The 15433-nt window shown below is 36.7% G+C and overlaps 1 protein-coding gene across 2 annotated transcripts in view; it reads left to right on the forward strand.

Moving 5' to 3' along the window:
* The window catches only part of RABGAP1L (RAB GTPase activating protein 1 like), a 741235-nt gene that overhangs the window by 124249 nt on the left and 601553 nt on the right, over positions 1-15433 (forward strand). For both annotated transcript variants that reach the window (XM_061381704.1, XM_061381705.1), the window contains exons 8-10: positions 6121-6187; positions 11529-11631; positions 14859-15025. In XM_061381704.1, coding sequence (XP_061237688.1) covers positions 6121-6187; positions 11529-11631; positions 14859-15025 — 337 coding nt within the window. The remainder of the gene's footprint in view (positions 1-6120; positions 6188-11528; positions 11632-14858; positions 15026-15433) is intronic.

Consider the following 15433-nt stretch of genomic DNA (forward strand, 5'->3'; position numbering starts at 1 on the left):
AATTGCCAACATCCATTGGATCATCAAAAAAGCAAGAGAGTTCCAGAAAAACATCTATTTCTGCTTTATTGACTATGCCAAAGCCCTTGACTGTGTGGATCACAACAAACTGTGGAAAATCCTGAAAGAAATCGGATTACCAGACCATCTGACCTGCCTCCTGAGAAATCTGTGTGCAGGTCAAGAAGCAACAGTTAGAACTGGACATGGAACAACAGACTGGTTCCAAACTCGGAAAGGAGTATGTCAAGGCTGTATATTGTCACCCTGCTTGTCTAACTTATTGCAGAGTACATCATGAGAAATGCTGGGCTGGATGAAGGAATCAAGACTGCCGGGAGAAATATCAATAACCTCAGATACCCAGATGACACCACTGTTATGGCATAAAGTGAAGAGAAATTAAGGAGCCTCTTGATGAAAGTGAAAAAGGAGAGTGAAAAAGTTGGCTTAAAGCTCAACATTCAGAAAACTAAGATCATGACATCCAGTCCCATCACTTCATGGGAAATAGATGGGCAAACAGTGGAAACAGTAACAGAGTTTATTTTGGGGGGCTCCAAAATCACTGCAAATGGTGATTGCAGCCATGAAATTAAAAGACACTTACTCCTTGGAAAAAAGCTGTGAACAACCTAGACAACATATTAAAAAGCAGAGACATTGCTTTGCCAACAAAGGTCCATCTAGTTAAAGCTATGGTTTTTCTAGTAGTCATGTACGGATGTGAGAATTGGACTATAAAAAAAGCTGAGCACTAAAAAATTGATGCTTTTGAACTGTGGTGTTGGAGAAGACTCTTGAGAGTCCCTTGGATTGCAAGGAAATCCAACCAGTCGATCCTATAGGAAATATGCTGTGAATATTCATTGCAAGGACTGATGCTGAAGCTGAAACTCTAATAGTTTGGCCACCTGATGTGAAGAATGGACTCACTGGAAAAGACCATGATGTTGGGAAAGATTCAAGGTGGGAGAAGAAGGGGTCGACAGAGGATGAGGTGGTTGGATGGCATCACAGACTCGATGGACATGAATTTGAGCAAGCTCCTGGAATTGGTGATGATCAGGGAAGCATGAGTCCATGGGTCACAAAGAGTCGAACACAACTGAGAAGCTGAACTGGAACTGAACCTGGCAATCTTGATTCCAGCTTGTGATCCATTGAGCCCGATATTTCCATGTTGTAATATGCATATAAGTTAAATAAGCAGGGTGACCATATACAGCCTTGATGTACCCGTTTCCCAATTTTGAACCAGTCCATTGTTCCATATAATGTATAATTGGCAACTACTCTGTAGTTTATGGAGAAGGAAATGGCAACCCACTCCAGTGTTCTTGCCTGGAGAATCCCACGGATGGCGGAGCCTGGTGGGCTGCCATCTATGGGGTCCCACAGAGTCGGACACGACTGAAGTGACTTAGCAGCAGCAGCAGCAGCTATAGTTTGCAGTGTCCTTTCCCTGTGAGACTTTTTCATTTTAACTGTATATTAACATAGTGGAACTATAAGCGGGTATATTTGTGTTTCAGAAATGTGGAAAGTGAGGCTTTGAAGTGTGTGACATGCCCAGGATCACACCAGGAATTTATAATTTTTTTCTGATAGGCAAAAGGAGAGGGGGCAGCAGAGGATGAAATGGTTGGATAACATCCCCTACTCAATGGACGTTATTTGAGCAAACTCCAGGAGATTGTGAAGGTCAGAAGAGCCTGGCATACTGCAGTCCATGGGATTGAAAAGAATTGATCATGACTTAGCAGTTGAACAACAATGACTGATAGGCCAGAAAGTGACAAATTATAACATTAAGTGACTATGCAGTTTTGGAGTCAGAGTCATGGCCTACTAGTTATGTGGTTTGAACAAAACACTTCTACTTTCTGGAAACCAGTTTTGTCATTTGTTATATGGCGGTTGGTTTTAAAATGTGGATGCAACAGTATAGTAAATGCCTGAAAGCATTCAATAAACAGCTGCTATAATATGGTAATTATTAATATGATAACACTATCATCTTATTCTCAGGAGGTTTGATTTCAAATTTTGGGCCAATAAATAATGTTGGATGTGTCTTCTCTGTGCTTTGTGCTCTGTACTAACAGCTATCATAGAACTTACCATACAGGTTGTAATTGTCTGTTATTTTCCTCCCATACTAGATTGTGAGCTCCTTGAAAAAAAATAGGTGTAATAGCAGTTTGCTTAAAACATTATTTATAGAGTTAATAAGAGAAGGGTTAATGCTTTGAATTCCCTAGTGAAGCACTTAATATTCACATTAGGTGTTTGTGGTACTAATAATATCTAATTACTGAGATATTATTCCTAATAGACCCAGCTTGTCTCCATAGGAATCATGTTGTGCTTTAATGAAATATAATTTTGTAAATGACTATTATAGCTTGATAGAAAACAATTACGCAGTTTTAATGCTGGAAGAATCCTTGGAGTTCATGTGTTGCACTTCTCCTATTTTGTAGAAGAGGAAGCAGAGGCCCAAGGGGATAGGTGCTTTCACTAAGGTCACACTGTTGTCACTTCGTGTTGACAAACAGTGAAGTGAAAGTTGCTCAGTTGTGTCTGACTCTCTGCGACCCCATGGACTATACAGTCTATGGAATTCTTCAGGACAGAATACTGGGGTGGGTATCTTTCCTTTCTCCAGGGGATCTTCCCAACCCAGGGTAGAACTCAGGTCTCCCACATTGCAGGTGGGTTCTTTACCAGCTGAGCCACAAGGGAAGCCCAAGGATACTGGAGTGGGTATCCTATCCCTTCCCCAGGGGCTCTTCCCGACCCAGGAATTGAACTGGGGTCTCCTGCATTGCAGGATGATTCTTTACCAACTGAGCTATCAGGGAATCCTGACAAACAGTATAAAACTTTAATTTTTAAAACAAGCAAAAGAAAAGTAGGGACAGTACTTGTTAAAACCTTAGTATTGATTCCTGAAGGGGCTGAGATTAGAGATGGAGAAATTCCCTACACACTTTGGTATTCTTTAGCTTTTTACAGTGACTATATGATAGTTTTGTAACTTAAATGAAAGTGAAGATCACTCAGTCATGTCCAACTCTTTGCGACCCCATGGACTATACAGTCCATGGTATTCTCTGGGCCAGAATGCTGGAGTAGATAGCCTTTCCCCTATCCAGGGGATCTTCCCAACCCAGAATCGAACCCAGGTCTCCCGCTTTGAAGGCAGATTCTTTACCAGCTGAGCTACAAGGAAAGCCCTTTGTAACTTAAAAACAGTATAATTAGGACTTCCTTGGTGGGCCAGTGAGTAAAACTCTGTGCTTCCAATGCAGGGGGCCCGGGTTTGATCCCTCATCAGGGAACTAGATCCCACATGCCACAAATAAGATCCATCACAACCAAATAAAAAAATAAATAAGTAAATAAACCAACCCCAAATCCTGTAATAGAAGAAATAAAACACCCATGAGAGATGCAAGCTGAAGCAAAATATGTAGAGAACGTAAGACATGTCTTTGTCCTCATTGATCTGATGTTTTAGTTGGAGAAACTAAATTGTTTTAAATTAATTAATTTATTTTAATTGGAGGATAATAGCTTTACAATATTGTGATGGTTTTTGCCGTACATCAACATGAATTGGCCACAGGGATGCATGTGTCCCCCCATCCTGAACTCCCCTACCTCCTCCCTCCCCACTCCATCCTCTGGGTTGTCTCAGAGCACCAGCTTTTGGTGCCCTGCTTCATACATCATACTTGTGCTGGTCATCTATTTTACATATGGTAATGTACATGTTTCAATGCTATTCTCTCAAATATCCCACCCTTGCCTTCTCCCACTGAGTGTAAAAGTCTGTTATTTACATCTGTGTCTCCTTTGCTGCCCTGCCTGTAGGATTGTCGTTACTGTCTTTCTAAATTCCGTCGGTTCAGTTCAGTTCAGTCGCTCAGACGTGTCTGACACTTTGTGACCCCAAGGACTGCAGCACGCCAGGCTTCTCTGTGTATCATCAACTCCTGGAGCTTGCTCAGACTTCATGTCCATTGAGTCAGTGATGCCATCCAACCATCTCATCCTCTGTTTTCTGCTTCTCCTCCTGCCCCCAATCCCTCCCAGCATCAGGGTCTTTTCCATGACTCAGTTCGTCGCATCAGGTGGCCAGAGTATTGGAGTTTCAGCTTCAGCATCAGTCCTTCCAAAGAATATTCAGGACTGATTTCCTTTAGGATGGACTAGTTGGATGTCCTTGCAGTCCAAGGGACTCTCAGGAGTCTTCTCCAGCACCACGGTTCAAAAGCATCATTTCTTTGGCGCGAAGCTTTCTTTATAGTCCAACTCTCACATCCACACATGACTACTGGAAAAAAACCATTCCATATACATGCATACAGTATTTGTCTTTCTCTTTCTGACTCATTTCACTCTGTATAATAGGCACCAGTTTCATCCACCTCATTAGAACTGACTCAAATGCATTCCTTTTTATAGCTGAGGAATATTCCATTGTGCATTTATACCACAACTTGTTTATCCACTCGTCTGTTGATGGACATCTATGTTACTTCCATGTCCTAGCTGTTGTGGACAGTGCTTCAGTGAACATTGGGGTATACTTGTCTCCTTCAATTCTGGTTTTCCCAGGGTGTATGCCCAGCAGTGGGATTGCTGGGTCGTGTGGCAGTTCTATTCTCAGTTTTTAAAGGAATCTCTACTCTGTTTTCCGTAGTTATAAAGAATTTAAGGCACAGTTAGAAATAGTACAATGAAGTAGCTGATAAATTAATATTTAATTTGTATAGACAGTGTTTGTTATGTGAGTTCAAAGTTCATAGCAATGTATAGGAAGCATATTAAAATTAAGAGTATTAGGTTATAATTATCTCTATTTTAGTTGATTATATTTTGCTCACAATAGTGTGTTTGGAAGGTTTTCCTCAAAGCTTACTGATTTTGTTGTATCTTTATTATATACTTGATCATTTTTACATGACTTCTAGAAGGTATCCTCAAATATTTACAGGAAGTAAATATTGTTTTACCACTTACTAAGCTCATATTTGCATAGGACCACTCTCTGTCTTATTTATGGAAGGAAAAACCCTGCCACTGGAAAAGTAAACCTTTGGAAAACAAGGATCAGATTTAGTATTGCCTGCTCAGCTGCCATTATTTTGAAATTTAAAAAATCTTACATTTAGTTTGTTTATATTCTTTACTCCTTTTATAAAATGCTCCGTAGCATATTTTTAACATTTGGAAAGCTGTAATAGAAACTATTCTAGAAAGTGTGGGTATACGTTGTTGGCAGAGAGAGGCGCACTGTGGATAGATCACATTGCCTCTTGAGTACAAGAGGAGTTTACGTTTGCTAACAATAAAGAAAAAGTAATAATACCATAACAAATATAAAGAACTGTTAGGTGTAACTGAATTTTATAGTTGATGAAAACCCTTTACAAATAAAGTGATAGTGTTAATTGGATTCCTAAAACTTCCTTAGTATCAGGAGGCACAGAATAAGTATTTAATAATATATTATATTCTGGATAGTATCTTCACTAGTATAATAGCATTTTTTAGTAATGAGTTTCATATAACTTTTTTTTTTCAAACTGAAGATACAGTATTGATAGTCTACTCAGTGAACATGCCTGTGGAGGGCCAGGTGATTGCCTGTATTAACGTGGCTTGATGCAAAGAGAGAGTACAGTGTTTTATTCAAATTTTTTAAAGTTTTCTTACTTTTAATTTAATTAGGTTAGTTGATCTTGATCAGTATGTTTGGAATAACTCGAAGGCAAACAATCTCTAATTTTTACCTAAAAATTAGTTCATGTCTCAGTACTGTATTTTGTTTCAGTTAACAATTTGTGGCTATTTTTATCACAGTTTCTGTTCATTGGTAATCTTTCAGAAGCAGAAATAGAGATCTGGGAATTTAAATAATTTATTTCTGTGTGATTTTATTATGTATCTTGATGGATTCTTATTTGTGATGTTTCTCTAAAAAATGTTATTTGTAAGTATAGAGCTAGACAGATTGTATAGTTACTATTAAAAGGCTTTTGCTCACTGGGCTTCTGTATATTCTTGATACCTCATTTCTTCTTTTTTTCCCCCCAATATTTTCAGATGTTTTGGAATGTTATTAAGCCCAGGTCGAAACGTGAAGAACAGTGACATGCATTTACTGGATATGGTAATGAAAATCTTTAGCACCTTAACCAAGTATAGATGATAGTTATTTTATGTTCTTAAAGTATATTCTATTTTGAAATCTTGTCATTTTGTCAAAATTACTTCTAACTTTCAGCTGTGTGATAGTAGTCATTTAATTTGGAACCCCATACTTAAAATTTCTAATGAGGGAGAAACTTAGGAGTTAAAAAATTTTGTAGAAAGAATCACATGCAAGTTGAAAGCAGATAAAAGGATAGTGTTATGAAAAAGTTCATCCACTCATCTGTTTGACTTCTTAGGAAAAAACCCTTTTAAGCCAAAAATAACAAGTACATGATTATAACAGGCATATCCAAAATGGATATGATTCCTTTCATTTATTTTAATGCAGTGTTATTGATATTAATTTGAGTATTGTGATGGATGCATTTGTTTTCTTTAAAGCATTTCCCTTTCTGTATTTTTCCTTCTTGATTACCTTTCATTAGCAAAGTATATTTATTGTGGGAGTGGTATTCATTTAAGGAATGCCCTTGGAGGTTAATATATATTCAAGAGTTGGTTTTTGATGTAAAAATGGCAAGCCATCTTGACTGTTAAACAAATACCTGTTAATAGTGTAGTTAATGAAAACATCCAGTTCATGGTTTAGAAATGTTGTAAGAAATAGTTATTTTAGTATAAGTATACAGTTCTTTACTTAAGTGAGATTTTTTTTTTTAAGGTAGCACTACATGTTCTCCTTTCAGCTGTATTTTGCAAATGTCATTTAAATATCACAAATTATATCAACTTTTTCTTTATTTCATGATAATTGATTTTTTAGTGGTAGCAGAATGGTTTATTCAGCGTTTTTGAGCACCTAATTGTATGTTAAATATCGTGTGGAGTGCTGGCATTATAGGTATGGTTATAAAGGTCTGACATCTTTGGGTTCATAATCTTGTGATGGAAATAGATCTTTAAATCTGTAATGATATCATTGGGTTAAATGCTGTCATAGAGTTGGTGCAGTGAGCCACAGAAATAGCGAGGAATCATTGCTTGGGTAGGTAAGGTAAGCACAACCAGTTACATTTAGCTATTGGTTAAACAGATTAGCTATTGGTTCATCTCTCTTCCATCCATTTTTACAGCATATCAGTAATGCAGGTGGTTTTGCTTAAGGCAAGACATAACATTTTGGAGCCCTGAAAATTCTGTGAGGAGGTAGTTTCAAGGACATTAAATACTTATCAGGTCCTAGATCCTAATTAGTAATGATCTTGCAGAGTTTAAAAGATTAAGATGAATCACTGGCAGAGATGTAGAGACCTGGCGTGAGCTTCTGATCCCCCCTCACTTGTAGTGCATCCCTCCACCTTAATGAGTCCATACTGAAATCAAAGGCTTGTCAGCACTGAAGCTCCTGGAGGGAGCAGTGGACTTACCAGTGCAACAAACAGTTGATCAAGTTGGAGGGTTTGTATGTACAATTATCAGCAGTTGTGATTTGTTGTTACCCAATGTTATTAATCTTTGTGGTATCTTAATACACAGTTATTGAGCTTTAACCAGACTACATCTAATAAAAATGAACTCATTACCTTATAATGAAGACTGTGGGACAGTTGTGGTTATTACAGGTTACACCTTTGTAATCACCTGAAATCATATTCCTTGTAACTTTGCCTCATGTGTCTTAGTTCTGCCCTCTAGAGCAAGATATTAATACTTCTATGACATATCCAAGTATGTGAACTCTTTGAAAACAGATTTCCCCTTGCACTTTATTCTGACAAACTTTGAAAAAGGGTACAATTGAACTTCAGAATTTATGAGGCTTTTCTGTTTGACTTGAATAATTTTTGAGCAGTGCATACTTTGTTCCCTGAATGCTAAGTGAGCAGGATGAGCTGAGACTTTTCTATACATTTATAAATTTTGTTTAATATAAAAGATACATGAAAAAGAAAGCTATATTTATAAACAAAATATATTTTTAGTCAGCCGAATTACTTATATATATTATGCATAGTATATAAACAAAATCACATATAAATAAAATTAATTAAGTTCTTTTGGGGAGGTGCAGATAATGGACTCTGAATTTTCTCCCAGTAGTGAGAATAGTTTTGAAGATACTTGTAGTGTAGGAATAAGGAAATGAGAATTTTTGATTTATAACCATCAATACCTAGGAAAAGCTGAACAGAAAAGTACCAAAAAGAGGTGAAAACTGAGTAGAGTCAGATTTCATGGAACTGGAACACAACTTATAATCCTAGAGATGCCTCAGAAAGTTTGTGAAAGAAGTGAAAGAAAGTGAAGTTGCTCAGTCGAGTCTGACTCTTTGCGACCCCATGGACTGTAGCCTACCAGGTTCCTCTGTCCATGGGATTTTCCAGGCAAGAGTACTGGAGTGGGTTGCCATTTCCTTCTCCAGGGGATCGTCCCGACCCAGGGATTGAACCTGCGTCTCCCGCGTTATAGGCAGATGCTTTTACTGTCTGAGCCACCAGGGAAGTTCAGAAAGTTTGTGGATCTTCATAATTAACTATTGAGACACTAGACCAGTAGTTGGACTCACAGAAATAAAATTTATATTATAATCTAACACACTTATAAATGTTAAAAAAGCTGTAGTAAAATTTTTATGAAATAGTTCTTAAATTATGAAATTTAAGAAATAGTGAAATTTATGAAATAATTCATGTTTGATGAAATCTGTTATTTTTTTCTTCTACTTGATTTAAAAGTGTGATCATAATCCACTAACTTGATTTTACTGTTTGGAAATCATTAGTCTGTCAACTGCGTAAAGTCAGGACCATTCTCTTGTTTTCTTTGCTGGATACTCACAGGCATAGAGTGTAACTCATAGTAGGCTCATATTTGCTTAAGGAATGAATGGATTAGCGAGAACTTATGTTTCTTTGTTTCTTTGTGTGTTGTCTCCTTCTCCTGATAACATCTGTGTGCTTTACCCTGCTGTCCCTACTTGACCTCATAGCTTCGGCTTACTCATAACTTGACAGTAGTTTATTCACGGCTTTGTATGTGATTCTTCAGCTTATGTTCCATTGCAAAGTGCCGTATTCTGTTTCTATTCCCTGGTTTATTTTCTTAAGAGGAGGGCATCTGGTGGTTCCAGCCTGGCCTCTTCGGGGCAGAGGTGTTTGTTGTCCAGATGTCTTTTCCCTGATGTCCCTGATCTTGTCAGCCTTCTTGGGGGAGGGAAGGCCTGCAGAGGAGCTGGGAAAGAACTCTAGAGCAAAGATTGTGAAAGTCTCTTCATAAGGGGATGGGAGCAAGCCAGACTATGTAATAGAAATATCAAGTACAATAACAGAAGTGACTCGAGGAGAAACTTACTGAAGGCTTTTAATGTATGAGACAGTATTTTTGTGGTTGTGAAGACTAAAGAGAAATAAAAATATGTTTGATTTGGTTAGGCTGTTTTGCTTACAGGGAACAAAGATTCACTTAGAGCACCTGAAGAACAAAAAAGGTACTTGACCTTGATGAAATTAGACCTGAACCTGAACAGTGGTCTCTGTCTGGTCTCTTTCTGTCTGCTTCCCCGCCCCGCATGGGCTTGCTCTTTCAGTGAGCCTCTTTCTTAGGAGCTGCCCCTGTTCTCACAGCCTCTGGTGCTCTGCTCCCTTTTCTCTTTCTGCACCACCTTCTCTCTCCCCCTCCCTTCCTCCCTCCATTGCCTGCCTCTTTCCTTTTTTCCTTGTCCTCGCCTGCCTTTTCCCTCCTTGCCCTTTCTCTCCCTCCCTGTCTCTTCTTTGCCCTTCTCTCTAGGTTCCCCACTCTTTCTGCCCCTTCAACTCGCCTCCTTTGTATGTGCCTTTGTTTTTTTGACTACATGATTCACTATTTTTAAGGAATTTTTTTTGTTTTCTCCATTTCTTGCTTAACACTTTAGCAGTTTACTAATACTCTGCTGTTCTTTATATATTTTCCCCTACCTTAAATTCAGTTATAACTTCATTCTGCATGTGATCTGTCATTTTTGTATCAAAACCTTTCAGCCCCACTGCTGACTGCCCACTTTCTTTGGTATTTGTTAATTGAAAGAAAGAATTTGATTGGTCTAGCTCATTTTTTGGACTCAAGCATAGCATAAGCTCTTGTCCAGAAATGAACTAGATATTTTGGGGTCAGGTGCTCATTCTTGCTCTGAATGGGAGTCTAATTAGACAGTAGAGAGAGAGGATAGGCACATGGAAGGGAGGGAGACAGGGAAAGAGAATGAATATGAATATATAAGTGTGTTGGAGGTACTGGGTGGATTTCCTTTACATGGTCTTGAGTGTTTTTCTCCTCTGCTTTATAGTCTGATCAGTGAACTATCACCAGTACACTAGAAAAATGTGCATACTAATTACCAACTGACTGAAATAGTTTCATAAGGATTCAGAGAAGCATCTCTGTGTGGGAAATACTGAAAAAAAACTTTTTTGTCTTTTAGCCTGAACTTTTTAGCGCTCTCCATTCATAATATGAGGAAATTGGTACAGAAAATTGAAAGTATTGTAGATAATAATATTCTTTTGCAAATGCTATATTTGTATACTGTGTGCTTTTCTCCCTTGGGACAGCCTTTAAGCTCCCCCACACCACATACACATACATATACACAACTGCATGTGGCCTTGCTTTCACTATAGAAGTTTCTGCTTTAGTGAGAATCAAGAGCTGGCTTGGTAAAAGTCTTAAGGGGTGGAGGAAGTGAAGAGGAAGAAGAGAAGAGAAGGAGAGAATGGAAGAAGGAGAATAAATATAAGGGTAGAGGAAGATAGTTAACAATCTTGGGTATAGATACAAACCGGTATTAGTCTCCTAATGTTGATTTATGATTGTAAGAAAGTGTCCATATATCTGGCATATAGACAATAGAAAAGTATTAACTTTAAAGGTGTTAATTGTGACAAAGGTAATTAGTTATTTTAAGAATATATTAAAAATTAGAACATTAGAAGAAAAATTTTAATATTTTCCTGTGATTAGCTTAATTCTCACTTTATATATCCTTGTATGTCTGGGTATGTGAGATTTTGACAACCAGCCTAAGATAAAGTTAAATAAAACTTCATACCAATACTGTGTTTTTGTGAGTCAGCATCTAAGGGCATACCTTTTATCTTAGAGTATGTGTGTCTAAATAGAAATGCTGGAGAAAGCTGCAGGAGAATTTAATATTTAAAGAAATGCTTCTGTAGAGTGAAAAAAATTTACCAAGAAAATAAATGCCCTGAGTGTAAATTCAAATTTAATTAATTGAATTGCTTAAAGTAAGATATACTTACAAGTTAACATGATGATTTTGGGGGTGTAAATATTCTCAGTGATTTCTGTTTGAAATGTCATAGGAATCCATGGGAAAGAGCTGTGATGGGAGAGCTTATGTTATCACTGGCATGTGGAACCCCAATGCACCAATATTTCTGGCACTTAATGAAGAAACCCCAAAAGGTGACTTTTCCTAAAAGATTACTCAATATTTATTATAAAATTTGCACTATGGACAATATTGTTTTGCCATGTTTAAAAAATATTCTGGTACTTATTTTAAATGGAGTTATTCTTCTTTTCATACTTTATGTATCAGTGGGGATAACCTCCACTATTCAGAAGAAAGCCCTCCAAGGATATGTGGATTAATTTTATTACATTATTTAGAAAAGTATTTGGGCTTAGTGTTTCATGTGTCATAATAGCGTTGTTTTATTTGTAGGGGAAAAGAGAGAATATGAAAAAAATGATGAAAGAAAATTCTGGAATTTTTGCATATCTTTGATATCTATTTTAACTTTTTTTTCTTTATATTACAGATTACTTTTATATATATATATATATATATATTTTAAATTTACTAATTGTTTATTCCAGTCTTTTGACCTTTGGGCATTTAGTAATGTATATTTAAGATTTCATTTGTGGCAAATACTTTTTTTCAAGCTTTTTATTTTTTCATTTTGTTAATATATCTAGTGTTAAACAGAATTTATACATGATAAATAGGCTCATTTTTCATTTTTTTCCTTGTTTTTATTTTTATTCCTCCTTTATCTAGATATCTGTTCATTGCCCATGTGGTTTTTTGTTGTTTTCTTCTCTACTGTCTGCCTTTAAACTAAAATTTAGTTTCATCTCATGGAGTTATAGTGAAAGTTGTTCAGTTGTGTCCTGCTCTTTTGAGACCCCATGGACTATACTGTCTGTGGAATTCTCCAGGCCAGAATACTGGAGTGGATAGCTATTCCCTTCTCCAGGGGATCTTCCCAACCCAGGGATTGAACCCAGGTCTCCTGCATTGCAGGCAGATTCTTTACCAGCTGAGCCACCAGGGAAGCCCAAGAATACTGGAGTGGGTAGCTTATCTTTCTCCAGAGGATCTTCCCAATCCGGGGGTCGAACCAGGGGTCGAACCTCCTGCATTGCAGGTGGATTCTTTACCAACTGAGCTACCAGGGAAGCCCTTCATGAGTTATAATCTTCTACTAAATGCTTTACTGTGATTCAACACAATATATTGAGAAAATCTGAATCAGTTTGCTTGATCTTCAGTTTAATATTATTTACTTTGTATCCACAATAGACTTTTGGTTAAAGACAGGAGCATTAGTGAATATGGATATGGAAAGATATTAATGAAGAACAGTAAATTATAATTATTCTTGAATTTAACAGGAGTATTTACCACTTCCATAAATTGCATGCATTTGATCACACATCAAGCTATTTCAAAATGAGGGCTAAAAAGAGAAAAACAATGATGACTATGTAAAATTTAGGTTTTCATATATTAGGAATAAATAATCTTTACACCCACAGTTTGTTATTTCTGGATGCAGACTTGTGAATATCAGTCTATAAACTTCTTCCTTTTAATCATTCAGAAAATCAACATGAAAATGGAAAAATAAGCCAGCTGATAATTTTGATGAATAAAATACAGAAATTTCAAACAATAACTTATAAAAGCAGTTTTTATCTGTTTTTAATGTAACACAGTTCAGTTTCATTTTGTATTTTAACACCTATTTGGTTGTCAATTAAAAATAATTTATTTAAAAATTTATTTGTTCAGTTAAACTATATAATTCTATATCAAAATAACATCCTGATACAGTGTTGAGAGAATCTCAGTTTCTCTTGACTTGGCATATAGAATGCTTGCATTTAGTACAAATGTAATACATCTTTTGTTGAGTTTAATTGTATTAATAGAAGTATAGTTGATTTTAAATGTTGTATAATGGTTAAAAAGAAATTATTGAAGGTTTCTTCTAATGGTAGGCTTGATTATTTGAACTTTCCTTTTAACAGAACTGACAATTGCAGATGAAATATATTTTTAAATTTTAAAATAATTTAAAAATAATGCAGTTATATGGAATAATGAAACCACAGGTTCAAAAAGCCCAATGAATTTCAAAAGGGTAAATCAAGTCCATATCAGCCTATCATCCGTTCAGTTCAGTCGCTCAGTTGTGTCCAACTCTTTGCGACCCCATGGACTGCAGCACATCAGGGTTCCCTGTCTATCACCAACTCCCAGTTGTCCATCAACCTATCATAGTGAAACTAAAGAAAACCAATAGACACTGGCCTAGAAGATTCCAGATTAAAATTTAAAGGAGGCTGTAGCAAGTAAGCATTTTAAATGGTAGCTGAAATGTTGACTTACAAGTGTATACTCTTGTTGTCTAAAAAAGCACTTGCCAGGGCTCTGATATATATTATATATATATTTATAGTATGTGCTCAGGCGCAAAGTTGTGTCCAACTCTTTGCAACCCTGTGTACTATAGCCTGCCAGGCTCCTCTCTGTCCATGGGATTTCGCAGGCAAGAATGCTGGAGTATATTTATATATATATATATAGTGTATATATAGAGTATTTTGTATGCTATATATAGAGTATAGGCTTTCCTTAAGGCTCTGCTGGTAAAGAATCCGCCTACAATGTCAGAGACCTGGGTTTGATCCCTGTGTTGGGAAGATCCCCTAGAGTAGTGGAAGGCTACCCACTCCAGTATTCTGGCCTGGAGAATTCCATGAACTGTATAGTCCATATATGAAAATTACACAGAGCTATTTCATTAGAGCTTTGGTCAGTGATTTTCCTGAGAGTAAATATATATTATGGACATTGTGGGTATTAACAAATCCCTAGAGACTTCCCTTAAAGCATACAACATTGAATCATTTTAATAAAAATTTTGCAAGCAAATTGAACGAAGTGAAGGTTGAATGTCTCTTCTGATTTGACATTCCTTCCCATGCAACTCATCAAACAAACCTAATAATTTCTAGTATCTTTTTTTTATTGAATGAAGGGCAAATTTTTGTGATTTTCTGTTTCTAGTGTTTTTTGTTTGTTTTGTTGGGGGGGCAACCTGAAAGATAGTTTTAGTGTAAAAGACATTCGAAATTTTTATTTTTTATATTAAGGGCCTGATTTTGGGAAGGAAAAATTAAAATCATCAGAGAAGATTTAGTCTTTTCATTAAGATGGGATTAGGAGAATTGAGAAATGTACTTGGGAAACTTGATTACTTTTGTCAATCTATGTGTCAGTAAAACACTTAAACATAGAGGGTAACGTGAGTATAAAGAACCTAAGTTCTTTAATTTTGTTTTCTCAATAAAGTAGTAATAAAATTAGCATAAAACACAGAACATTTCTACTGCAGATAAACGAGTATACATGACCGTGGCAGTGGATATGGTAGTCACAGAGGTGGTGGAGCCAGTCCGCTTTCTCCTGGAGACAGTAGTACGTGTGTACCCTGCAAATGAGCGATTTTGGTATTTCAGCAGAAAAACTTTCACGGAGACTTTCTTCATGAGGTTAAAACAGGTAGGATCTTTTTGTTCTTTTCATATATTGTTTTCTACTATTTTTTCTTTAATGCCAGTGTAATTCCTTAAATAGCAATAAAAAGCAATAAAATTCTTCAGATAATCAAATGATATTTAGACTTAACAATAGAGTATTTGTAAAATGCATGTGTAAGATTCAGTTCAGTCGCTCTGTTGTGTCCAACTCTTTGTGACCCCGTGGACTGCAGTATGCCAGGCCTTCCTGTCCATCAACAATTCCTGGAGATTTCTCAAAATTCATGTCCATCCAGTCGGTGCTTCCATCCAATCATCTCATACTCTGTTGTCCCTTTCTCCTGCTGCCTTCAATCTTTCCTAGCGTCAGGGTCTTTTCCAGTGAGTCAGTTCTTCGCATCAGGTGGCCAAAGTATTGGAGCTTCCGCTT

The sequence above is a fragment of the Bos javanicus genome, chromosome 16 (genome assembly GCF_032452875.1).
Source record: "Bos javanicus breed banteng chromosome 16, ARS-OSU_banteng_1.0, whole genome shotgun sequence".
In the NCBI taxonomy this organism is placed as follows: domain Eukaryota; kingdom Metazoa; phylum Chordata; class Mammalia; order Artiodactyla; family Bovidae; genus Bos; species Bos javanicus.